This window comes from Dipodomys spectabilis, unplaced genomic scaffold (assembly GCF_019054845.1).
Source record: "Dipodomys spectabilis isolate Male_0828 unplaced genomic scaffold, ASM1905484v1 ptg000017l, whole genome shotgun sequence".
Classification (NCBI taxonomy): domain Eukaryota; kingdom Metazoa; phylum Chordata; class Mammalia; order Rodentia; family Heteromyidae; genus Dipodomys; species Dipodomys spectabilis.
This window is the reverse complement of record NW_024870694.1, coordinates 6,004,614-6,032,126: the sequence shown is the minus strand read 5'-3', so window position 1 is coordinate 6,032,126 and position 27,513 is coordinate 6,004,614. Positions and strand designations below refer to the sequence as shown.

Here is a 27,513-nt window from a genome sequence, read left to right as displayed (position 1 = left end):
TAGAGTGCTAGCCTTGAGCTGAAGAGCTGAGGGACAGTGCCCAGGCCCAGAGTCCAAGCCCTGCGATCAACAAAAAAAAAGGGAGGGGGGCTCCAACTAATCATATACACTTTTGGTGGTAAAATAATACATTATCAAATGCTGTCCTTTTTTATGGAGCTTGTTTTTGCTGAACTTTACAACACAGGAAGAATAAAAGATTATCTCTAAGGTTTCTTTATGCTCTGAACTTCTCTAATTGACTTAATACAGAATTCCTATGTCTTCCAGTGGTTACACTGGACTTTTTTTTTTTTTTTGATGGATTATGTGCTGAATCATCCAGATTTCCCTGAACTCCTGTAATGGAAGCTGTAATGGAAGGTTTCAAGGTTTATGAGTTCCATCACCAAAACAATGTCCACTTAGAAATACAAAGAAGACTACAGAATGCTGCCTTTTGAAAACTAGAGCATTGTTCTAGTACTCACTTTCATGATCTCACTTTTATGATTAAACTCCAGTATTCTTTCAAACTTCTTATGCTTTGTACTTCCAATAAGCAGAGCTAGGTTTACTTAGGGATTTAATGGAAAGAAACTCTTATTTCTAGGGAAGAGCTTTTGGGGAATATATAAACTATTGAAATATTTGGATTGTCCCACAATTAACATCAGCTGTAATTTTTTGAACTTTGATTTTCAAGGCATCAAGACTGTAAGTAATCTAAAAGTTGAGCCCTGCCTGTCACTGACTGCTTATGTTTCAGACTTAAGCTGTCAGAATGAGACATTTCTTCTAAGTATTGACTTCCTTCCATTATCTTCCTGCCTTTTGCCACTGTTCAGTGTTTTTACATAGCCATTTGCTGTATTAGCCAGAGTTCATATTTATTCTCTGGGGGAAGGTAGCTATTATAGGAGCTACTTAGTCATAATAAAACTGGGAAACTTAGAGATTCTGTACTTTTTAAAGTTTTTCTTCCAGTGGTTTACTAAAACTATAATTAAATAACTATAAAGGACAAATAGAGCTAAAAATTATATATACATATATATTAATTGTAATTCTTTTAAGAAGAATCTATTGACTTATTGCTTTTGCAGTGTAATAAGAGTTCCCCAGAAGAGGAGATGGAAATGGAAAAGATGAAACATGACCTCCAGGAGAAGGAGAAACTCATTAGCACTTTGCAAGCCCAACTCACCCAGGCACAGGCAGAACAAGTTGCACAGGTAGGAATGTGATTTACCGCATCATCAATGGATCATTATATGACAAATAGTTTTTTGTAGATGTTCCCAAAGATTATCTATCTTCATATCTTTCTGCCCCCTTTTTGTCCTATCTACTCCCTGCTAATTCTAAGTTGAATAATTTTATTTGAATATGCGTTGGGCCAGGTGCCGGTGGCTCACTCCTGTAATCCTAGCTACTCAGGAGGATCTGAGATCTGAGGATCGTGGTGCAGATTCAGCCTGGGCAAGAAAGTCTGTGTGACTCTTATCTCCAATTACCCACCAGAAAAATGGAAGAGGTGCTGTGGTTTAAGTGGTAGAGTGCTAGCCTTGAGCTGAAGAGCTGAGGGACAGCACCCAGCCCAGAGTTCAAGCCCCACGACTGACAAAAAGAAAAGCATTTTAGTATTTGTCATTCTTGATAGGTATTTGTTGATATCGGTATGCCTTTTTTTTTCTTTTTTTTTAGTGGTCCTGTAGTTTGAACTCAGGGTCTCTTACTTCCTCAGCTTGCTTGCTCGGTTTGGTACTCCACCACCGGAGCCATACCTCCACCCCTACTTTTTTCTGGTTATTTGAGATGCACTTTTCTGCATGGACTATATTGGAGCAATGATCTTCCAGGTTTCAGCTTCCTGAGTAGTTAGAATGACAGATGTGAGCCACTAGTATCTGGCTTTTTTATTTTTATTTTTGGCAGATTTGGATTTGAACTTGGGACCTTTCTTACAATGGATGTCTTGCACTTTCTCAGTATTGTGAATAGGAAAGAACTGATGCTTTCTACTGTTTGCCAGCTGTCCATTACAGCACATACTTTTTGGCTACTTTAGAAATTACCTGTTCTCCAGGCCATTGGCTATTACTCTATCCCTGCCTTCTTCCATAGATTAACACTGTGCAAGATCTCAGCCTTCTGAGTAGTTAGGATTATAGGCATTAGCCATGGGTGTCTGGCAGCAATGTACTTTTACTAGCTTAGGTTCTAGAATTTGTAGGACAATTTTCTCACTATCCATGTTTGCTTACAATCTAATTCTGAATTCAATTCAGAAAAATTGAAAAAATTGTGCTACTGTTTTAATCTTCCTCTGACAAATTTTTCTTCAAACATCCAATTCCTTGTTGTGATAAGTAGAACTTAGAAGGAAATATGGTATTTAGGAAAAATGACAAAAAAGGAATTAAAAAATTTAAATGCTAATCTTTTTACTAAAGTAAATATACTTTTTTCTTCTATGCCTTCAGTTTGGTAAGATTTCTTCAGATATGGAAGAATTTGTAATGATGAAGCAGCAGCTCCAGGAGAAGGAGGAACGCATTAGCACTTTGGAAAACCAGCTCAGCGAGACACAGGCAGAGCAAGCTGCACAGGTGGGAACAAAGAATAATCATGAAATCCAAAGTGTTAATACATGGCAAATCATTTCAGAAAGTCTTTTTTTAAAGCCTAAAACATCAAAGCATAGACTTTTTTTTAAGCCTAATAGATCAAAGCCAGACTCTTAAAAGTAAAAGTTAAAAGCCAGAGTAGTAGAACAGATTAGAAGTGGGAGAGATAAATATGTCATGGAACACAAGAAAACTTCAAAAAACTGTTATGTACAGTGATGTGTTTGTCATACCCAAACTGATGACTGTTTCTTAGTTCTTAATAGCAGTTTAATTCACTGTCTTAGGAATGGGCTCATGCTGAATTCAAAAGAAACTGGCAGAGAAACTAAAAGAAATATAAATAATTAGGACCATTTTCCCACAAACGAAATCTTAGTGAGAAAATAAATCTTAACCAGGTTACTCAGGGAGCATGTAATATAAAAGTGATATAGGTTATAAGATTCCTAGTAAAATGGCACTGATTTGTTTTGCTGTTCTTTATATTTATTTCTACTACCAAACTTGAACTATTTAAACTGACATTCTCAGCTCTTTTTCTAAAATTTGTCTTTATTTTTTTCTTTTGAGAATGCTTTTTGATCATGACCAGAGTACCTTTGTAATTATCCATCACATGTTGATAACTTGTAGTAAGTGGTGCTTTCTGTTATATCAATGGCATACTATCTATTGTGCATAAAGTTAATTATATACCTTAAAATCCTTAATTGTCTTTTACTATTACTTTTATGTATCCCACTATGCAATGTAGTATGGAGGAATATAATACATGTTTTTTTAATCTAAAAATTGCTTAAAATATAGAAAAATTTATAAATACATGTTTTTAATACATTTTTATCTAAAAATTGCTTAAAATATAGACAAATTAAGGTCCATAGAAATGTTAACAGATCCATCATAACACAAACCACTCCAAATAAGTACCAAAGCAAATCACATTAGCTTTTTTTGTTTTTTCAGCACTGAGGACTGAACTCAGTACCTTGCAGTTGCTTCCACTGAGCCAAATGCCCAACCCCACAAACCACATTAAGAACAAAGTATTTTGAGAGTTGAAAAACTTCATGGTGACATATGACTGTTAAGGAAGGTAACATGGAGAAACTGGGATTTTAGCAAAACTGTGAGGGAAAGATAATACTCTAGATGAATCTAGAGGAAGGCATTCTCATTGTGAAGAAGGGTGTAATCAAAGTGTCAGAGAAGAAAAAGAATATAGTACACTTAAGGGAAGAGGTGCTAGATAGGTTTACTTTAGGAAAAAGGAGTCTAGTGAGTGCCTACACACTTAGATGCAGGATTCCAAACTCATAGTCAGGTCAGAGTCCAAATAATGAAAAATTATATGGGGCGAGGGGTGTAGCTGAGGAGGTTGGAGGATGGTAGGGGAAAAACAAAAGGAAGAGGCAACAATGCTGGATAAGAAATGTACTCATTACCTTGCTCATGTAACCCCTCTGTACAGCATTTTCACAATAAAAAACTTAAACTGTGAAAAAAAATTATATGGATTTTTAAAAAATCTATCAAGGAAGAGAACCCCAGTCAATTCAAGGTGTTACAAAGTGAGAAATCAGCATTAGCTGAAGGTCAGCACAAAATCAGCAAGTTAAGAGCTGAGCAGTATGCTCCACCATGGCTCTTAAAGAAATGAGTAAGCAGATACCACAATATTAAAAAAAAAAAAAGATTGTACTGAACAGCTGACCATCAGTCCACTTATTCCCATTTCATTCTGCTAAGAACCACTTGAATATCATTGAAAATTGTTGAGCATGATTGTTTTTCTTTTTTTTTATTGTGAAAATACCGTACAGAGGGATTACAATTACATGGGCAAGGTAATGAGTGCATTTCTTATCAAGCATTGTTGCCTCTGTGTGGAATGTTCTTAGGGAGAAAAAAGATACTTCTTTTTTTTTGGTCGGTAACGGGGCTTGAACTCTGGTCCTATGTGCTGTCCCTCAGCTCTTCAGCTCAAGACGAGCACTCTACCACTTGAGCTACAGTGCCACTTCTGGTTTTCTGGTGGTTTATTGTAGATAAGAGTTTCACGGGCTTTCCTGCCAGGGCTGGCTTTGAGCTATGATCCTCAGATCTCATCTTTCTGAGTAGCTAGGATTACAGGCGTGAGCCACCAGTGCCCGGCAAAAGATACTTCTTATATATTCAAAACATTTCTAATACCACAAAAAATACAATTTATAATCAAAATTTGAGGTGGACTTCTGAAAATGAATAGGATTTCTCTTATATTTGGAAGCTATTGTCAGGGCTGTCTCTCTTCCTTGACATTCAACATGGAATTCTCATCCTTGACTTTTAAAATTGAATTCTTAACAAAATAAATGTCTGTCTGTTTTTAGTATCTGTCTTTTGGAGACTAGTCTGTAGAATTTATTTGTGAAATATTTGGGGAATGTAACTTGTATAGTTTCTCTGGTATGTGTCTTCAGTTGAGTTCCATGCAGCAGGTGGTCCGAGAGAAAGATGCCCGCTTTGAAACACAAGTTCGTCTTCATGAAGATGAGCTTCTTCAGTTAGTAACCCAGGCAGATGTGGAAACAGAGTTGCAACAGGTGTGTTGCTCAAACGCAGTAGAATGGTTGACATTTTGGTTAACATTTAATCAAGACATCACAGCTATTTTTTAACCAGTGTCCTTTTCCACTGTTCTCTACCCATTCTTACCATGCTCCTTATTGGCTTCTTTTTGGTGTCCTTGTTTTCTGTTGCATATCATTTTTCTCATCCTTACCTTGCCTTTTACTCTAATCAGGTATTGGAACTCCACAGCTGAGTTTAACTGGGAATGTAGTGAGAAATTGGGTGCTCTTCAGTTTGCTGGTTGTTAACTACCTTCATGCATTAAGAGCCCATCCATATCAATGAAGTCAATTTTGAACTTTCAAAAAATTGGAGGTGAAAAAGTAATTTTGAATCTATGGTATTTTATTAAGTTTTTTTTAAAAAATTGATCAAGTAGATTTTGAAAATTGACTTCATTGAGTTCACCATCTACTAACACATAGGCATTTGTTTTCACTTAGTATGTAGTGAACAGAGGTACTGAAAGTCATTTCAGTGGCACTTTATGTTTTGTTTTTGAGCACAAACTTCTTCCAAGTTCTAAGCAGTCCTTCAGAATGTACCACGAAGTGGAGTTTCAGAACACAATACTTCATTTTAAGTAGGGTATTAATTGTACGTAGGTATGGTTGATAGATGTATTCAGTGAATGTTTTTCAAGTACCTTCCCTTGCATGAAAGTAGAAAAATAGTGGTTCTTGCCTGAGGAGAATGTTCTTATTCATGGATGAGCATGTACCTATTTTATTTAGATACAAGACATGAACTATATAGTTTGCTATATATGATTTTCTCTCAATTATTAGAAGGCTTTTTAATTCAGGACTCACTTGCCTCTAAGTTTGGTGGTTGTCGGGCATTTTAGAGATTCTTTGTTGCTGCTGGATGGTGAGCATAGCATGCTGGTGTCCCCATCTTTGATTTCTTGTCTTCCACATGCCAAAACGTAACATCAGAAATCTACATGACATTTTGAAAAGTAAGCAAATACTAGTGAAAATTTATTACGCCTGAAACATTTTCTTTGCAGAAATTGAAGGTGCTACAGAGGAAGCTTGAAGAGCATGAAGAAGCCTTGTTGGGCCGTGCTCAGGTTGTGGCCTTGCTGCAACAGGAGCTGACTGTAGCTGAACAGAAAAACCAGGTACTGCCTGTAATCCTTCCTGCTCGCTGAGGGGACATTTATGTCCACTTCAGTTTGCATGGAATTGGGTTTAAAAGCCATTAGAGACTGATGCCATGTATTCATTCTTTAAACAAACATCCTGTACTTACTTACGACATGGCGATACAGTGAGGAGAACAAATGTAGTTGCTTCTCTCATGGAGCTTACATTTCCACATCTTATTGCTTCTGTCTTCCTTTGTCACTTTATGTCTAGAGTCTGATTTTATTTAAAATGTCTTATTTTCTTCTAAGGAGTAGCTTTTTCATCGTTTTCCCCTTCTCGGTCATGAAATAGTTCTTGGGCTTTATATATGTTTTCTGCTTTGCCTTTTTCTTTCAGTTGACTCTTGTTGGATTGGAGTGAATCCATTATACAGTATGTCCTTGAAACTAAATATGAAGAGGGATGTTAATGTTCTAAATCTTAAAATTCAAGTCTCATGTTTTCTAAAGAAATTGCATCATCTCATTCCATTTCTCATGCAGTCATGATTGTCATTCTTTTTGTTGTTGTTGTTGTTGTTTTAAATTCTGGTACTGGGACTTGAACTTGGTGCTGAGCGTACTTGCTTGAATTTTTTATTTAAGACCATTACTGTACTTCTTGAGCTACACCTCCACTTCTGTGATCTTTATTCTTAATCTTTTCTGTTATTCATCTTTTCACTCTGTTCCTCTAGTGCAGTACTTCTTCTTTGGCCTCTTCTGTTCTTCATGGACCCATGCTTGACCATGTGAACTCTTCTTACTAGGCCTTGGATTTCCTGTGTATCTGTCCTATCATATCAAAGTAGCTAAATCCTCATGCACATTTAGTGCTCTAGTCCATATTCTCAGGATGTTGGGAGCTGCTATAGAATGCCAGTTATATCCTCTAGCCTTAAAATCAACTCTTCTTCCTGCTGTAGGCTCTCTCTTTAGCATAGTTACCCTTTCTTTCATTCTCATAAAACCCATGCCCTAACCTCAAGTCCCCTTTCTTGCTATCATTGGATAGTACGTTCAAATTCCTGTTGTGCCACTTACTCATAGTTACACATAGTTACATCTATGTGACTTGGGAAAATTACCTATTGGTTACTAGGACTATGAATTCTCACAACCCTCTGTAAAAGATACTGTTATTATTTCCATTTCACAGATGAAGAAATTCAGGGATAAGAAAGGCTGATTTGATGGCCTTCAGATTTTCATCAGTAAAATAGGAATATAAGTATATTTATATCATGATCATGTCTTAGAATCACACAAAATAGTATATAAAGCACTTATACCATGTTTGGCACATGCATCACAGTGTGACAGCTAAAATACTATGATTCTGATATGTTCATGGAAGACTTCTGAATTGTCAAATACAAGGACATTTTTTAATCTTACTTTACTGGACCTATCTGTATCACTCATTTCCTGAAACTTTCCATTGGCTTGACTACTAGAACACAGCACTATCACGATTCTCCTCCTTCATCTGTAACTTTTTTTGAATTCAGCAAGTAAGAAAACCTGTCTTTCCTAAAACAAAACCCAACCTTCCTTATTAAACTCATTATTTTTACCTCAAAAATGATTGCACAATCCCACTATTAGGTATGTATCTAAAAGAATTGAAATCTTCATGTCAAATAAACATCTGCAGCATGTTTATTGCAGCACTTTCATAGTGGCCAAGATAGATCATTCACATTAAAATCGTGGTTTGCTGCTTTTACTTAAATAATTTTGAATCTGCCTTTCTCTATTAGACATATTGGTGCCCTTGTTCTGACTCAGACCATTATTGCATACTTCCTGATTGGCTTTATCTGCCTGTGTCTCCCTCTTACTCCTCAGTATATCCTACATTTGACAATAAAAGGTAATGTTTTGAAAAATCGTATCTGAAAGCTCCTAATTACTTTGATTCGGCTTTGGTTATTTTTCCAGCTTGTCTTATTTCACTTCTAAAGCTTTACCCACTGCCAGTTCCAAACTTCATAGGAAACCATGTTGTCTTCTATGCTTTCTTCACCTGAAGTAAAAGTAGGCATTAAAATGTGCTTTATTTGCTCACCTGAATCTCATTATTTAAACTGAAAATTAGATAGCTCTCTTTTAGGAAGGCCATCCAAACATCTCCCTTTTCTCTGTATGAATATCTTCCATGTGTCCCTCTCATATCTTCCTTCATTGTGTATTATACTTATCTGTGTCACTGGATTCATTCATTTATTCAGTGTTTATTAAGTATCACTCTGTGCCTTCTGTGCTATATACTTAAGATCCATAGGAGAAACACAATCTGTTTTCTTAAGGGATTCATTTCTAATTGGAGAGACAAAAATTGAATATAATGACACAATAAATATGTATGAGTACAAACTGATTAAAGCAAAAATAGAGTGTCTTATGTAATAGTGGATTTGGTCCTATGTACCTACCTCCATACTTTACCTGGAAAAGGCATTTCCCTGTGCTAACTGAAGTGAAATAGTGTATTTATGGCTTAGGAGGCTTAATCTTTTTTTTTTTAGGTACTTTCTCAGCAGTTAAAGCAGATGGAAGCTGAGCAAACTACTTTAAACAACACTATTGAAGCAGAACGAAAGGAAACCAAGATTCTTATGGAAAAGTTGGAACTTGAAGTAGCAGAGAGAAAATTATCCTTTCATAGCCTACAGGAAGAGATTCATCATCTTTTGCGACAAGTTGAGCAAGCAGGCCAAACCCAGGCTGAATTGGAGGCTAAGTGCCAGTCTTTAGAACAGAAGCACAAAGCAGATATGGAAGAAAAGACCTCTCACATTTTGAGTCTTCAAAAGACTGAAAAAGAACTACTGTCTGCCTGTGATGCTCTAAGGAATGAAAATTCAAAACTTCTCCAAGATAAAAATGAACTGGCAGTTCATTCAGCCCAGTCCATTCAGCAACTGGAAGGTCAGTATTATTAGCTTTTGAAGGCTGTCTCTAACACCTGAGTAGCTCATATTCCTGTTTGCTTTTTTAAAAATTATATTTTTATACTCCCTAACATTATGTTGAAAATGAACTATATAACTTGTGGGTGGAGATGGGAGAAGAAAACTGGGAGAGAGCTGGGGAGGGGTGACATTGTCCAAAAAGAAATATACTCTACCTGACTTAGATAATTGTAACCTCTCTGTATATTACCTTTATAATAATAAAAAAATTTAAAGTATATTTGTATTGTCTATAAGAAATTGAACAAAGAAGTTACCATTCCGCAAAGCAGCTTTTGAATATAATACATCATGATCAATGTCACCCCTTTTCTCTCCATTCCTACTCAACCCTCCCTTCAATTTTCTTAATTTCATAGGATATGCATTGAGTACCCCCAGTCTCTTTATCCTGTTTTCAAGGATCTATTAAGGATGCCTTTTGCTCAAACCATTTGAGTCCATAGAAAGATAAGAAAAGTGTCTTTTCTGGGTTCCTTATTACATTTTAATTAATATATATTAATATACAATTATATATTATAATACTGCATCTTAATATATAGTATAAAATTATATAATATATAGTATAATTAATGTTATAATTTCCTTAATATTATAACTATTGTAGTTATAAAACGCAAGTTACAAGTATGTACCACCATACCCGGCCCTGCTATGGAATATTGATGGAATCTTGACACTGTGAAAAAAAAAATACTATGCACCCAAGTTATTTTCATGAGGGAAAGGAAAAAGAATCTTTAAATGCCTAGGCTTATTTTTTTTATTAATATATGTAAATTAACATTAATGGGATTCAGTATGGTATTTCCATGCCTGAATACGATGGAATATTGATGGAATCTTGACACTGAAAAAAAAATACTATGCACCCAAGTTATTTTCATGAGGGAAAGGAAAAAGAAACTTTAAATGCCTAGGCTTATTTTTTTTAATAATACATGTAAATTAACATTAATAGGATTCAGTATGGTATTTCCATGCCTGAATACAGCATGCATTGATTATTCCCTGGCATTCTATATCCAGCCCCGCTTTTCCCTCCAACATATGCACCACCACTCACACCCTCTGAGTCCTCAACTAGTCATTATTCTACTTTCAGGTTGACTTTTCTATCTGTGAATGAGAGCATATGGTACTTGTCTTTCTGTGTGTGGCTTATTTCACTTAACATCAAACTTCAATCCATTTTACTGCAAAATTTTTTATTTATGGCTGAAGATATACTGTGGGTTTGTTTTACCTTTGAAGACAGTTGTTTACTGAAGTGCCCTTTGGCCCCCGAGAGCATTTAAACATGTTTTTAAGTTATCATTGACATCATGACTTTAAGTACAGAACTGAACCAGAGTATCCTTAGAGGACAATAACCCACTAAGTTTCAGACTTGATAGAGATACCACTTTCTTTTCTTTTCCTTAGACCAACTCCAGCAAAAATCCAAAGAAATTAGCCAATTTCTAGATAAAACAGCCTTGCAAAAATATGAAACAGCATCTCAGACTTCTTTCCCAGATGTTTATAATGAGGGCACACAGGTAATTATATATGAATTTCTTGCTATTATGATGTTTGTCTTTGCTGTATCTCTTCTTGGGGACTAAGGAGAACTTATTGCAAAGAGTGGTATAAATTTTCTATGTTTTCAGCCTGATAATATGATTTGTGAGGAGAATGATTCTATGTGAAAAGAAATCATGAAAATCATTAGTGCAGTGTCTCAACAAAGAGTAATGAGAAAATAATAGATATCAAGTACCATGCTCTGAGGAGCCTTTCAGTCTTAAAGTCTGATTCATTTCCTATCAATCATTATTTTTGCTTTTTTTTTTTTTTTTTGCCAGTCCTGGGGCTCGCCCTCAGGACCTGGACACTGTTCCTGATTGTCTCTGTATTCCAGGCTAGCGCTCTCCCACAGTGCCACTTCTGGTTATTTTCTGTTTATATGGTATGGAGGAATCAAACCCAGGGCTTCATGCATGCTAGGCAAGCACTCTACCACTAAGCCACATTCCCAGCCCCATTACTTTTGCCTTTATAATCCATTTTTCCTGTTCAAAAGTCAGCTTTGTTTTTTTTAGCAAACTGAGATTTACTCAGGCTCAGTATGCACAAATCAGTCTATAAACAAAATCCTATTATACAAGTCATATTGCTTTCATTAAATATATAAACAGTGAAAAAGTCTTAACAAGTGGCTGCCAATATATTCTCTCTTCCCTGTACAAATACTTCTGTGGAAAGACAGACATTAAGCTACTGTTCAGCATAAATATTAGAGCAAAGGGCATTATTATTTTTTTTGGGGGGGGGGTCCGGTCGTGGGGCCTGAACTCTGGGCCTGGGCGCTGTCCCTCAGCTCTTCAGCTCAAGGCTAGCGCTCTACCACTTGAGCCACAGCGCCACTTTTGGCTTTTTTTCTTTTTGCTTACGTGGTGCTGAGGAATCGAACCCAGGGCCTCAGGCATGCAAGGCAAGCACTCTACCACTGAGCCACCTTCCCAGCCCCAGACTAACCTTTATAATTAGAATTTATTTATCCTTTTTTTGGCATATGTGTCACCCAGGATACTTATTTGGAGATTCATTCCATTGTATGTACCAATAATTCATTCTGTTGTCTTTGAGTACATTGTGCATTTAAAAATTGTCTATTCATTTACTTACCGATAAACAATTTAAATTTTTGCCAGCTTTTGCTATTGCAAATAAAACTTTATTTTTTGAGGTGATTCAAAAAATAAGACATTTGATTTTGACCACCATTGCAATCGCCATTTTAGTACTTTTAAGGGTCACATATAAATTTTTAGGCTTCATGGACCTACCATTCTTTATTGTAACTAAAATAGACAACTCTGCTATTGTAGAGCAAGAGAAGACAGAATAAAAGTAAACAAATGATGATGGGTGTGTTCAAATAAAACTATTAGGAAAACAAGTGGAGAGCAACCAAAATTTGCTGAACCACTGGTTTGTATTTTCATCTAGTATCATTCTTCATAAGGAAGAATTTATGCAGGTCTTCTGGTGACAAGCTCTTGCAACTCTTACATGGTTGAATACCTCTTTAAGCCTTGTTAAAGATATATTTACTAACTATAGAGTTTTTCTTGATAGTTTTTTTTCTATTCAGTACTTCAAGAATATTTCCTTGCTGTCTTCTGTAACATTATATTAAGGACTCTGCTGTCATTCTTTTCATCAGTTTTAGAAGATCTTGTCATTAATCAGTTTTTTTCTGGTTTCTGCCCTTCTTTAGAAATTCTAGCTACAAATAAATTAGGTTATTCATAGTTGTTCCAGAACTCACTGATGATGGTTTAAATTTATTTTTTGTTTATTTTTGTTGTTGTTGTTTGTGCTTGCCCTAGGCTTGAACAGCCTGGATGCTGTTCCTGAGCTTTTTTGCTCAAGAATAGCATTCTTACCACTTGAGCCATAGCTCCACTTCTGGCTTTTTTGGTGTTTAATTGGAGATAAGAGTTTCATGGACTTGCCTCTCAGGCTGAATTTGACCACAATACTCATATCTCAGCCTCCTGAGTAGCTAGGATTTCAGGCATGAGTCAACAGTGCCTTAGTGTTTTTGTTTCATTTTGTTAGCTTCTTTTTTTCCTCTATTTTTAAGTTCAAATCTTTTCTTGTAGTATATCTAATCTCTTGCTAATTCGTGTAGTTTTATTAGTCTCAAGCATAATTTTCTTTTCTCGTCTTGTTTGAGCTTTAACATTTTTAGTTTTTCTGCATTTTTGACTACATATATATACATATACATATATACATACATGCATGCATTATTGCATACATATTACATACATGGTCTTTCTATATAGGCCAGACTGACCTCAGAGTCTAACTATTCCTGCCTTAGCTTCTAAGTGTTGAGATTAATTGTATGCCTCCAGGCCTACTCTTATTTTTCAGTCCTAATATCTGTCAATATTAGGTCTGATTCAGTTGATTACTTCTCTGAATTCATCGTGGCTTATATTGCTTTCTGGCTTCCTAGTATGACTTCATAATCTTTGTTTGCCAGACTATATGGATGTTTGATATCTTTGCAGTCATATACTTTTTTAATTCTTTATTTTTTAATTTTTTAAAATTATTACCTCTCAGTAGTTATACAAAGGAGCTGCCATTTAACAAAGCAGTTTATTTTATGTATGCAATGTATCTTGATCAGTGTCACACCTTTCAACATTCTTACCCATCCCTCTTCTACCCCCCCCCTTCACTCACTTTTCTTAATTTTGTAGAATGTACATTGGATTCAGTTGTTACTTGAAAAGAGTTTGACCTTTTCATATCTTGTTGCTTTGATTTGTAAAAAGCTTCAAATCCAGGCTCATTCTATTCTCTTGAAGCAAGATACCTTGCTAAGCATTTGACTTAATGCCGTGTGAAAAATCAGTTTTTCCCGTATGTCTGTGTAAACTGATACTCTTTAACAAGTCCTGAATTATCACCCAGTGCTATTTTCTAAGTTCTTAAGACAGTTTGGGTAGTTTGGGTAGTGTCTTATATTCTATACACTGTACTGTACAGCTAAATATTCATTGAAGACCATTCATAGATGTTCTTTGTGACGGTATTCTGTGAACTCCTCCCTTGATCTTAGCTATGGCTTCTCAATTCAGGAAGTTGGGCAGGTTCTGCCTAGATTTTTCCCCGTTTTGGGAAACCTAGTATACATGGAAAAAAGCAAAAAATAGTTTTTTCTCCTTCCTAGTTTCCTTGAGCCTTTCTTTCATGTTCATTCTTTGAGAGAGAGAGAAAACTTGATGCTTAGAATCACTAATCTTATGTTTAATTGCTACAAATCTTGGATTTCTATCTTTGTAATCCAGGCGTCAGTCTTACATTCAGAAACGAATGAACTGGAAATTTATGTGAAATATTTTATTTCTTCTTTTAGCTTCAGGTTAAAAAATTCTTCAAAGATTATCTAGGTAGATTATAGACAGCATTTTTCAAGTATTCTAATTGAAGAACTTTTAGAAGACAAAAATGCTAGAGTTCATCTGGGCATTATTAGTATAAGAGATTTTTCACTAAAGAATCATTAATTTTTGTTGTCTTTTTACAATTTAGGCAGTCACTGAGGAGAATATTGCCTCTTTACAGAAGAAAGTGATAGAGCTAGAAAATGAAAAAGAAGCCTTGCTCCTTAGTTCTATAGAGCTGGAGGAATTGAGAGCTGAGAATGGTATGTATAAATGGAAACCACAATTCTCTTACCCCTCAAGTGCCTTTGTTCTTAACACTATATAATATGCCGATTTTCTGGTTCTCTGATAATAAAGATCTTAACATACATTAAATAATAGCACAATACTAGTGTTTATGGAAATGTAACATTTTTCAATGTGAGTTGCAAATACTGCAGAATTTCTATGTAATTTACATGCACTTGGGAATGGGCAGAGGTGTCTTTTTGGAAGTATGACTGGACTGAGACTTTAATAAGATGAATTTTTTAATAGGCAAAATAAAGAAAGCTTTCTTGGTTAAAAAATATGAAATGAATAACAAATCAAGATAAAAGTTGAAAGGTACAATCCATTTTTGTTTTTTCTCATGCTAATACTTCACTTGAATCCTACTTCTTTCCTTCAAGCTAGTTATTCCTTTGAGGCCTCAATTCCAGTTCTGGTTTCTCAGGACTTTAACTCTGATTGTAGATTCAAAGCATTTTTGTGCTTCCATAATATTCTTACATATTAAAATGGTTTGTTTATATGTTTGCCTTTTTTATTCTAAGATTTCATTTTTTTAAATTTTATTATAAAGGTGATGTACACAGGGGCTACGTTTACATACGTCAGGTAAAGAGTACATTTCTTTTTTTTTTTGGTGGGGGGGTCTGGTTGTGGGGCCTGAACTCTGGCCTGGGCGCTGTCCCTCAGCTCTTCAGCTCAAGGCTAGCACTCTACCGCTTGAGCCACAGCGCCACTTCCGGCTTTTTTCTTATGTGGTGCTGAGGAATCAATCCGAGGGCCTCGAGCATGCAAGGCAACTGCTCTACCACTGAGCCACCTTCCCAGCCCCAAGAGTATATTTCTTTTTGGACAATGTCAGCCCTTTCCTCACTCTGTCCTAGATTTTCCTTTCCATCACTACCCACATGTTATACAGTTCATTTTCAACATAGTATCCAGTTGAATACTGTTGCTGTTGAATACGGTTGTTCATCCTTTGTCTCTCCATTTCTATGCTTCCCTTACACTCCCAAAGGCATATGACAAAAAGAAAAGAAAACAAAAAGCAAAAAAAGGCAAAAACACTCTTGCTTATATTTCCTGGAGTTCATTTCGATAAATAATATTTTGGATGATCAAATGAACATAAGCATTGTGCTTTTCTATTCCTCTCCTAAGAGTATCCTCCTTTGGTCTCACTTTGTGTGAATCCCTAGAGACCTATATCATTTATTATGTCCTGGTATGTGAGATACTAGCTTCTCTAGCATATGAGAGAAAATATGCACTGTTTGTCTGTCTGAGCTAGGCTTACTACACTTAACATGATTTGTTCTAGGTCCATTCATTTCCCTGCAAATGATATAACATTGTTCTTTCTAATAGCTGTGTAAAATTCCATTGGGTATAGGTACCATATTTTTTTGATCCACTCATCTATTTTAGGGTATCAGGGCTGGCTGTTTCCACAACTTGACTATTGTAAATAGTGCAGCAATAAATATGGGTGTGCAACAGTCTTAATGGTATCCGGGATGGTGATGTTCTGGGTAGATGCCCAGGAATGGTATGGTTGGGCTGTGGGGAAGATCTATCTTCAGTTTTGTGAGGAATCACTATTCTGCTATCCAGAGTGGTTGTACTAGTTTACATTCCCACCGCAATGCAGTAGGGTTCCTTTTTTATTGTAAGTTTTTCAGTGGTAAAGTATAAGTCCTTTAAGGGCAAAGGCTATTTTTAAATGTTTGATTTAGCTAAAATTAGACTAGTAGTGGCTACTAAGTTAAAGTTTTATTGAGTTGAACTGAACTAGTATTTTATTCCATTGGACTATATATAAGCAGTAAGAATGAAGAAATATTTCTTTCCTTTTATCGTTTGCTTCACAAGGCCCTTATGGATTTAGTAGCATATAATTGATAATGCTTTACTAATTTAATTCATCCTGCATTTATGGACTCTAATAGGTTTTGTCTAATAGGAGTAAAAAAGAATACCAGATGAAGTTTATAAATTTTTATTAAACTTGAGAGCTAATATTTCCAACTTAACTATCTCAGTTTTCCACTTCACTCTAAACCAGGGACTATGCACATTTAGTAAAAGGTTTTTTAAAAGGTTGCAGATTCAGGTATTTTACCCACAGAAAGCATTTCTTTAAGAGCTTATCTATGATGCTTATTTTGCAATTTAGCAAAGAGTTCCTATTTTGTTCATGTGGTTTAAAGGTATTATATGAGTTCTATTTTCTTTCATGAAGTGATAATTAGCTTTTTATTAATTTTTTATTAATTTGTGTGTCTGATCTCACAGTTTACTTTTGCTTTATGTGTCATTATTCTATTTGACTCACTTTTTTGCATTATTTTTACCACTGTACCCCTTCTTCTAATAATCCGTGAAATATCTGAACATATGTTAAGTACTGTCTTAAATTCATTTGTCTCATGAATTTACTTTCCTCCATTCATACAGCAGGTTTCAGTAGGCCTGTTTAGAAATTTGATACCTAAATAATGAAAGGGGGATATCCATACAAATAGGCTAAGAAAAGACAGGGCAAATGCTGAAGAAAAAAAAAGTTCAAATGTCCTGAATGAACTTGACTAGTTTGCAGAACAGAATAAAAGTCATTGTTTTTGTAGTAAACAAAGGAGAAGAACTTGGGAAAATAAGTGGAGTCAAAGCATGGGGCCCCTTGTAGCTCATGTTGAGTAAGATATTTATGCATTATATAAAAACCATACTTTTTTAGTGTTTTAGTTTATCAAAAAGAATTTAAGTAAGCATTTTGAGGATTTTACTATTAATGTGTATTTTTATTTATTTTTTGAGTTATTTAGATCCTTTTTAGATACATACATTGTTAAGTGATCACAGCTTTCTTAATGCTAGTTATTATATAATCTACTCACATCATTCATTTTTTTTTCCATTTAGTCATTGAAAAGATTGGCTCATCCTTTTAGTGTGAAGCATTAGTGTCTTTATCAGTACATGTGGAAGAATATTGAAGACATTTAAAATATATAAATTATAGATTAATTAGATTAAATGAAAATTTTAAATATTGTATTCATGCAAACTGAGCACAGTAAAATCATGGAGAGGTTGGGAGATCCAGATCATGCCGTAGAAAATAACTGACATAATCAGCTGCCTTGGCATCTGTCCCTTTCAAGCCTCTCACTGTTCAGGGTACTACTGTCAGGCTCATGATCATCACCTGTTTCTATTTTATCTATAAATCTTCTCATATCAACTATTTCTTACTTTAACAGAACAAGTTTTTTATGTCCTCCAAACTATCTGTTTATTTCTTTCCTTTAGATTATTTCATGCATTTCAATATCTTCACATGCCATTATGTCTGGTGTTTTAAACCCTCCTCATATATTTTCTAAAGATTTTATTTTGTGAATTTCAGAAAAACTCTCTTCTCGGATTACTCTCCTGGAGGCTCAAAATAGAACTGGAGAAGCAGACAGTGGTGTCTCCGAGGTAAGAGATACATTCTTAGGATGACTAGAATGGACAGTTTCAAATCTAAACATATATGCACTTTTCTAGTATTGGCATGATCCATGGAGTGAGATCTATTTAAGAAATTCATAATGGTTAGAATTTCTCATTTGGCATTCTTTGGCCAAAAATGATCACAAGTACAGTAGCTTTTACTTTGTTTATTTCAGGAAAGTTTCTCACTAGTGGTCAAATAAATTTTTTTGAGTCACTGTACTGGACCTTGATGGCATATGGCTATAATCTCAGCACTAAGGAGATGAGGCAGAATGATCATAATTTCAAAGCCATCCGGGGCTACCTACCACTGTCCTCTATGAAAGGAAAACTAAACAAAAAACCTTTTGAGTTTCTCACAGCTTATTTAGTACAGCTTTACTTAGGATTATATAAAAAAAAATCTGTTTGGAAAATGGTCCATTTTATAACCTGAAATTTACTAGTAGAAATAAATGTTTGGAGATAACCAGCTCTGGCCCCCTGTTCATATCCATGGGCAATTTCCTCTTTCTTTGTGCAATAAAGTTCTCTTCTCCTAAAAAATAAAATAGAAAAGAGAAAGAAATATATGATCACTTAATATTCTGTTTATTTAAGTTTATTGTAGCTGTATTGTGTTAGCTATGTTCTTCAAGACCGTAACTCAGTAATAGAAACATAAATGGCTTTTAGAATATGTAGTTTCTAAAGGAAGTATCTTCTTACATGTATTATAATTATTTAGGAAGACAGAACCAATAGGATGTATATGTAGAGAGATTAATTGTGGCTCATGTTGACCAGTTCAAAAATCTACCCAGGTAGACCAGGTAGCCTGTCTGACACAGGGAGATTTGAAGTTTTGAGTCTAAAGTGTGGGTCTGCAAGAGGGATTCACTCATTTTCAGTCTTATTTTTTTCAGTTAAGAACTTGATCTGATTACTCGATGCCCAGCAGCATTCAAAAGGGTCATCTCCCTTATAGGAGTGAGCTACCAGTGCCAAGTTAGAGCAGTAATTTAAATGATTAAAATAGTACTTATGAAAAATGAGATTTTTATTAGCATCAATTAGTTATACAAACGGGTTTCATTTTGACATGTCTTTATGTGCATACAACATACCTCGATCACATTCATACACACTCTCATTTGTCCCTGATGTTCCTTTCCCCTCTTATGATAATGAATAATTTTAAAACGTGATTTTGTTGTTTCTCAGTAGTTGTAGAATACCAAGATGATAGCTATATGTACTATGTGCAGCTTCTGCAAGTAAATGGTAGGACCAAGAAATAAAACAGTCCACTCTAGCATACAGAACTTGTATCACCAAGTCATTGCATTTTTGACAGCCCTATCTATGCTTGTTTTTACTTTTTTTTTCTTCCCCATCAAGTTAGAATTTTTTCTGGGAGGAAAAACACTGGTGTCATTGAAAGCTGGAAATTTTACTGTTTCCTGCTTCCTAATACATTTAATAAAATGCTAATTGAATTTTTGAGTTTCACGATTTTCAGAAAGTACCCCAGAGGTAATTTGTTTTGAGCTTCACACCATAGTTTTATAATTATTTGGTTTATATTTGCCAGAGAAGTCTGTAATTTCATGCATATACACCAGTGGGGCTCATTTTTTATTTGTTGCTGGTAGTTTGAATGAATTCACTTGATAATCTACTTGTCTTTTGGCTATTGCATCTAATACTTGCAACTTTCTTATTTCAGTGACTAGTTTAAGAAAAAGAATCCTATAACTTCCTTCTTGTGTAGAATAAAATGAAGATTTAATTTATTTACTATTTTATTATATTTTTTTTGGTCAGCCATTGAGCTTAAACTTGGGCTCTGGGTGCTGTCCCTGAGTGCTTTTTGCTTGAGGCTAGTGCTATACCACTTTGAGCCGTGGTGCCACTTCTGGTTTTCTGGTAGTAAAATGGAGATAGGAATCTCATGAACTTTCTTGCCCAGGCTGGCTTTGAACTGCAATTCTCAGACCTCAGCCTCATGAGTATTTAGGATTACAGGTGTGAGCCACCAGCTATTTTGGTATTAGGCAGTTCTTTTTTGGTTGGTTAGTTGGTTATTTGGTTGGGATGTTTTGGGTTTTTTTGTTGGTTTGTTTGATTTTTGTTTTTGTTTTTGTTCTTTGCTGCGCTGGAGATGAAACCAGGACCTTGCACATGTAGACAAGTACTCTACTACTGAGCTATAGTGCCAGCCCTTTAAGCTGTTCTTAGGAGAAAAAGTTAGCAGTTTTCATGTATGGATTATCTAGAAAATCCCAAGTTTATTAGGTTCTTTGTGTCAAACTTGAACTCAGCATGGGATTAACATAATTCTGCTAGAGGTTCAATTTTGGAGATATAAACTCATTTTAAAAAGTTAATTTCTAGTATAAAGGAAGGTTGGATCAAAAAAAGTTTCAGGTTTTAAAAAATGCATAAAATCCAATATTTAGTTAGGTGTTTTTTTTAATATTATAAAACATGTACCTAAGGATTTCTCCTTCCCTATTAATCTTTTTTTTTTAATAGATCAACACAGTTGGCTCTACCATGCTTAACAAGAACAGTTCTCCTACCGATAAAATTGGACACGATGTTGTAGAAAGCACATCTTTTCAGAAACATAAAGAATTATCAGTCTTATTAGTAGAAATGAAAGAAACTCAAGAGGAAATTGCATTTCTTAAATCACAGCTCCAGGGAAAAAGGGCTGAAGAAGAGGACCATGAGAACCTAAACAAGCATGAATTGAAAGAGATGGAGAGTGAAGGAATACCTCCAATACAAATGAAAGTATCTCCTGAAGATACAACACTGGATTTTCCCCTAATGCACAAAGAAGGAAGCGATGTTCCAGCATTTGAAAAAGAGAAACAGGCAAGCACAGACCATGAACATAGACCATCTGAGGAAATACTTCTTAGTGACACTAGAATGGAATTTAAATCAACAGATCAGGACAGTGTTGATAAATCTCCTTCTGTGTCAGATATTGGTCAGTATCATGAAGATGAATTGAAAAGGCTAAAAAGTCAAATTTTAGAGCTCGAGACAAGCTTTCATAAGTCAGAAGAAATCTATGAGAAAACTTTAGATGAGAAAGCTAAGGAAATTAGCAGCCTTACTCAGCTAGTTGAAGAATTTAAGAAGAATGCTGAAGATAGCAGTATTGCATTCACTGCTTTGTCTGAAGAAAGAGACCAGCTTCTTTCTCAAGTAAAGGAACTTAATGTTCTAGCTGAATTAAGGGCTCAGGTAAAAGAACTGGAAACGAGCCTTTCAGAAACAGAAAGGCAAAGAAGATTGGACTATGAAAGCCAAACAACTCAGCACAACCTGCTCACTGAGCAGATCCACAGTCTCCACATAGAAGTGAAATCTAAAGATGTAAAAATTGAGGCCTTACAGAAAGAACTGGATGATGTCCAGCTGCAATTTTCTGAGCAGGGCACCCTGATGAAAAACCTGCAAAGCCAGCTGCAGACAAAGGAAAGTGAAGTGCGTGAGGAGGCCAAGCGTGTGAGGGACATCTCAAATAAGGTGGAAGAGCTTTCACAGGTTCTTTCACGGAAGGAATTTGAAATAGCAAAAATGGATCAACTTTTACTAGAGAAAAAGAGTGAAGTAGAGATGCTCCAACAAACTGTTGAGGAGAAAGATCAACAAGTGACAGAACTCAGTTTCAGTATGACTGAGAAAATGGTTCAGCTTAATGAAGAGAAGTTTTCTCTTGGGGTTGAAATTAAGACTCTTAAAGAACAGCTGAACTTACTATCTAGAGCTGAAGAAGTGAAAAAAGAACAAGTGGAAGAAGATAATGAAGTTATTTCAGGCCTTAAACATAATTATGAGGAGTCAAGCCCAGAAGGCCTAATAAGTAAAGAAGAACTTCAACATGAATTAGATCGTCTAAAGAAAGAAAGTGAGCAAAGAAAGAGAAAACTTCAGGCAGCTCTTATTAACAGAAAGGAGCTTCTTCATAGAGTCAGTACATTAGAAGAGGAACTAGCCAAAGTTAGAGATGAATCCAGGAAAGAGATTGCACTCATTGAGAGTGAGAGGAAGAAAGCAGAGGAAGATAAAGGAAACAAGGAAGACTCAGAGAAATGTCTAATTTCTAAGTGGCAAGAAATAGAAATGTCCTTAAAACAAATGATATCCGAAAAAGAAGCAGAACTATTGCATGTAAGGAAGGATTTGGAAGAAAAGGTAGTAGCAGAAGAACAGTTACAGGCTCTGGTCAAACAGATAAATCAGAACCTGCAAGATAAGACAAACCAAATAGATTTGCTCCAAGCAGAAATCATTGAAAGCCAAGCGGTTATTCAGAAGTTAACCACAGGTCACAAGGATGCCAGTAATGGAAACTCAGAAGCATATGTAAAAGAAACATTAGGGAGTGATCCAGACACTGCTGGTAGTACAGAGCCCTGGAAAAAAGAAATGGAAGCAAAGATACTGAATCTTGAAAAAGAAAAGGAGCAACTTCATAAAAAACTTCAGGAAGCCTTGACTTCACGTAAGGTGATTCTAAAAAAGGCACAAGAGAGAGAAAGACATCTTAAGGAGGAGCTAAAGCAACAAAAAGATGACTATAATTGCTTGCAAGAGCAGTTTGATGAGCAAAGCAAGGAAAATGAGAACATTGGAGCCCAGCTAAGACAAGTTCAGATTCAATTAAGGGAGTCCAGAGACAGAAAACTCCCAGACACTGACCAGCAGGAACCTGGCTATCCCACTCAACCTTCAGAGAAGCCTTTATTCAAAGGCAGTGAACAGCATCCTACTCAACTGATGTTAGGGTCAAATGTGTGCCCAGCCTTACCATCTCATCCTGGAGATAAAAATGTTCTCCAGGATGATACTTCTGTTGACCAAATTAAGGACCAGCTGAAAGAAGTACAGGCTGAGAAGGAAGAATTGGAATTTAAAGTTAGTTCCACAACAAATGAGCTTACTAAAAAATCAGAAGAGGTATTTCAGCTACAAGAGCAGATAAATAAACAGGATTTAGAAATCCAGAGTCTAAAGGCATCATCCTGTGAAGCTGAGGACCACGTAGAAAGCCTGAAGCAAAAATTGGAAAGCTGTCAACTAGAAATTGCTAGCCTAGAACATCTAAGAACATTACAGCCTGAACTAGATAAACTTCAAAAACTCATGAGCCAAAAGGAGGAAGAAGCCAGCTACCTTTCTGGGCAACTTAACGAGAAAGAAGAAAACCTTAGTAAAGTACAGACAGAAATAAAAGAACAAGAGGAGTTGATTAAAGCTCTGCACACACAACTAGAAATGCAAGCCAACGAGCATGATGAGAAAATGAAGCAGTTACAGGTGGAACTTTGTGAACTAAAGCAGAAACCAAAAGAGATTACAGAAGAAAGTAAAGAAAAACAACAGATACAGAGGAAACTGCAAGCTGCCCTTATTTCCCGAAAAGAAGCACTCAAAGCAAACAAGAGTCTCCAAGAGGAGCTATCTTCAGCCAGAGATACCATTGAACACCTTACCAAGTCTCTGGCCAATGTGGAAAGCCAAGTTTCTGCTCAAAATAAAGAAAAAGATGCATTCTTAGGAAGGTTAGCTTTTCTTCAGGAAGAAAGAGACAAACTCATTGCAGAAGTGGACAGGTCCTTACTGGAAAATCAAAGTCTCAGTGGCTCTTGTGAAAGTCTGAAACTAGCTCTAGAGGGTATTACTGAAGACAAGGAAAACTTGGTAAAGGAAGTTGAATCCTTGAGATGTTCAAAGATTGCAGAAAGTACTGAATGGCAAGAGAAACATAAGGAATTGCAAAAGGAGTATGAAATTCTCCTGCAGTCCTATGAGAATGTTAGTAATGAAGCCGAAAGGATTCAGCGCGTGGTAGAAACTGTGAGACAAGAGAAGCAGGAACTGTACGGAAAGCTCAGAAGCTCAGAAACAAACAGAAAAGAGACCGAACAACAGCTACGGGAAGCTGAACGAGAAATGCATGAAACGAAGGAAAGGATGAGAAAGTTTGCTAAATCTAAGCAACAGAAAATCTCAGAACTAGAAGAAGAGAATGACCGCCTTAGAGCTGAAGCACACCCTGAGGGAGGTACAGCTCAGGAACGTATTGAAGCACTTCTTTCTTCAAACTCCAGCATGAAGGAAGAACTGGAAAGGGTCACAACGGAGTATAAAACCCTTTCAAAGGAGTTTGAGGCTTTAGTGTCCGAGAAAGACATCCTAAGTGAAAAGGTTCGAGATTTAAAGCATCAGATAGAAAGTAATGTATCTAAACATGTCATCCTAGAGGCCACTGAGCAACTTGATAATCATCAAGATGCCATTGAAGAAGGCACACAGGCTATACCAGTTGAAGCTCAAAAGCAAGAATCTCTGAGAGAGAGCATGAACTCTGAAGATAACAAAGGTGTTTTCTCAGAGAACAGTGCCAAGCCTGACATGAATGAGAATTTCAGCTCACATGATGAAATTAATAACTACCTACAGCAGCTTGATCAGCTTAAAGGAAGAATTGCTGACTTAGAAGAAGAGAAGCAGAAAGACAAGGAATTTAGTCAGACTTTAGAAAATGAGAAAAATGCTTTACTGAGTCAAATATCAACAAAGGATAGTGAACTAATAATGCTTCAGGAAGAAGTAACCAAAATAAACCTGTTAAATCAGCAAATCCAAGAAGAACTCTCCAGAGTGACCAAATTAAAAGAGACAGCAGAAGAAGAAAAAGATGATTTAGAAGAGAGGTTGATGAATCAACTAGCAGAACTTAATGGAAGCATTGGGAATTATTATCAGGATGTTACAGATGCCCAAATAAAAAATGAGCAACTGGAATCTGAAATGCAGAACCTTAAAAAGTGTGTGAGTGAGTTGGAAGAAGAGAAACAGCAACTAGTCAAGGAAAAAACCCAGGTAGAATCAGAAATACGAAAGGAATATTTTGAGAAAATACAGGGTGCTCATAAAGAACCTAGCAGTAAGAGCCATGCAAAAGAACTTCAGGAGTTGTTAAAAGAAAAACAACAAGAGGTAAAGCAGTTGCAGAAGGACTGCATAAGATATCAAGAGAAGATTAGTGCTCTGGAAAAAACTGTTAAGGCTCTAGAATTTGTTCAGACCGAATCCCAAAAGGATTTAGAGATAACCAAAGAAAATTTGGCTCAAGCAGTTGAACATCGCAAAAAGGCACAAGCAGAATTAGTTAGCTTCAAAGTAGTGCTAGATGATACTCAGAGCGAAGCAGCAAGGGTCTTAGCAGACAATCTCAAGTTGAAAAAAGAACTTCAGTCAAATAAAGAATCAGTAAAAAGCCAAATGAAACAAAAGGATGAAGATCTTGAGCGAAGATTGGAGCAGGCTGAAGAGAAACACCTAAAAGAGAAGAAGAATATGCAAGAGAAACTGGATGCTTTGCATAGAGAAAAGGGCCACTTTGAAGAGATGATGGAAGAGAGTCAAGTCATTTTGAGCAAGAAAGACAAGGAAATGAAGCAACTGCAGGAAAACTTGGACAGTACTGTGGCCAAGCTTGCAGCCTTCACCAAGAGCATGTCTTCCCTCCAGGATGATCGTGACAGAGTGATAGATGAAGCAAAAGAGTGGGAAAGAAAGTTTGGTGATGCCATTCAAACCAAAGAAGAAGAAATTCGACTCAAAGAGGAGAACTGCAGTGCTTTAAAGGATCAACTTAAACAAATGTCTATCCATATGGAGGAATTAAAGATCACTATTTCCAGGTAAGTAACTCATCACTTTTTTTTTCCTCTTCCAGAGGTAATTTATGGCAAAAAAAAAAAAAGTCTGTTTCTGTTTTCTTTAGGATTATGAGGCTAATTTTGGTTGAAATCCCCTCAGACGACATATCCTTTCTTTTCTCACTTCTGAGGTCTTTGTTTTCCAAGTAATTTCCTGCTTAGCATATTATATTGATAACATTTAAATATTTTGATGTTTTTCCATCATTATTTGGCGGGGGAATCTCATGGACTTTTCTGTCCAGGCTGGTTTCAAATTGTGATCCTCCAGAACCTCTTGAGTAACTAGGATTACAGATGTGAGCCACCAGCACCCAGATTGCTTGCCCACTACTAATAGGATCCTTTTGTTCTCTCACGCCAAGATTTTTACTCAAAGAGGTCAGATATTAGCTTGTCTTTTGGTAGACGGCAAAAAATAGGGACAAAAAAAGTTACTTTTCACAGTCCACACCATGTCCCTAAAAGAAGCAACATATTTTGGAACATACTTTCAGTATGGAATGGGAGGTATAGTTCAGTTGGTAGAGTGCTAGCCAATGAGGGAAGACATCAGGTACTGAGTTCTAGTTCTGGTCTTAGAACAAAAGGGAAAAAAATCTATCAGTAGATAAGTGTATAGATAAAAAGAATTTAAAAGTTTAACACCTTCAGACTGTTAGGGACATGGGAGTTAGGTTCTTAGTTTTATTTGTGCTAAAATATATAGACGACTGAGGAGACATGAAATATCTCCCTTTTTTTGAAGTGTGGCTATTTTTGTTGAGAGAGAGTTAATATTAGTGGATGACTCATCTAAACTTCTCCAATGGATCTATTTTTTAAATGGAAAATTTATTCAGATAACATAGGCTGCTGCAGATTTGAGTAGGTCATCTTGATCCTAGTTGCACTAACTACAATTCAACAATGTTCTCAGATTAGACTTTATTTTAAAAAATTCAGTTTCAGAAGATAATACAATCATAGCATATTTCATAGAAAACATTTAGAAATCATTTCCCAATGGTGTAGTTTTAAATAGAATAATTATATGATAGGACTTTTTTCCCAACAAAAAGTCCTCACCTGTGTGTGTGTGTGTGTGTCTGTGTGTGTGTGTGTGTGTGTGTGTGTGTGTTATTTAGGCTATATTATTTGTGCAACCTTGAGAATGAAAACAAAATGAACAAGAAAAATCAACAGCTTTTGCTTTTAAGACCTTGCTGTGGTCAGTTTTAATCACGAAATTGTAGGTTTTAGTTCATTTGTTAGGCAAGTGTATAGATACAAAGAATTAATGTCTCTTTGTTTAATAGTTTAGCACTTTCATAGTAGAAAATATGGACATGAGTTATCTTAAAAGTGGTGGCCTTGGGCTGGGAAGGTGGCTCAGTGGTAGAACGCTTGCCTTGCATGCATGAGGCCCTGGGTTCGATTCCTCAGCACCACATAAGCAAAAAGAAAAAAGCCAGAAGTGGCGCTGTGGCTCAAGTGGTAGAGCGCTAGCCTTGAGCTGAAGAGCTGAGGGACAGCGCCCAGGCCCAGAGTTCAGGCCCACGACCGTCCCCCCCCCCCCACACACACACACAAAAAAAAAGTGGTGGCCTGTGGCTCTCCCGATCACATCTTTGAAGGCATAACAGGATGAGGCCAGCTACTAGAAATAAAGACCTTGAAAGATGTAAGAAAGTTTATAGAGCTGGTATATATATGTAAGAGCAAACTGAAGATTCA

At 36.1% G+C, this 27,513-nt stretch overlaps 1 protein-coding gene and 1 long non-coding RNA gene across 6 annotated transcripts in view; one reads left to right on the top strand and one right to left on the bottom strand.

Moving 5' to 3' along the window:
- Golgb1 (golgin B1) overlaps positions 1-27,513 on the top strand; it is a 57,709-nt gene that overhangs the window by 11,040 nt on the left and 19,156 nt on the right. For 2 of the 5 annotated variants that reach the window (XM_042667575.1, XM_042667562.1), the window contains 9 exons: positions 1,086-1,214; positions 2,466-2,591; positions 5,075-5,197; positions 6,238-6,351; positions 8,889-9,291; positions 10,764-10,879; positions 14,439-14,553; positions 17,973-18,046; positions 20,582-25,779. In XM_042667575.1, coding sequence (XP_042523509.1) covers positions 1,086-1,214; positions 2,466-2,591; positions 5,075-5,197; positions 6,238-6,351; positions 8,889-9,291; positions 10,764-10,879; positions 14,439-14,553; positions 17,973-18,046; positions 20,582-25,779 — 6,398 coding nt within the window. The remainder of the gene's footprint in view (positions 1-1,085; positions 1,215-2,465; positions 2,592-5,074; positions 5,198-6,237; positions 6,352-8,888; positions 9,292-10,763; positions 10,880-14,438; positions 14,554-17,972; positions 18,047-20,581; positions 25,780-27,513) is intronic. The other 3 variants (XM_042667573.1, XM_042667570.1, XM_042667586.1) reach the window with 3 other exon arrangements.
- Positions 18,484-27,513, bottom strand: part of LOC122097124 — a 30,190-nt gene continuing 21,160 nt past the window's right edge. Inside the window, exon 3 of the long non-coding RNA XR_006145473.1 lies at positions 18,484-18,602. This is a non-coding gene — a long non-coding RNA (uncharacterized LOC122097124). The remainder of the gene's footprint in view (positions 18,603-27,513) is intronic.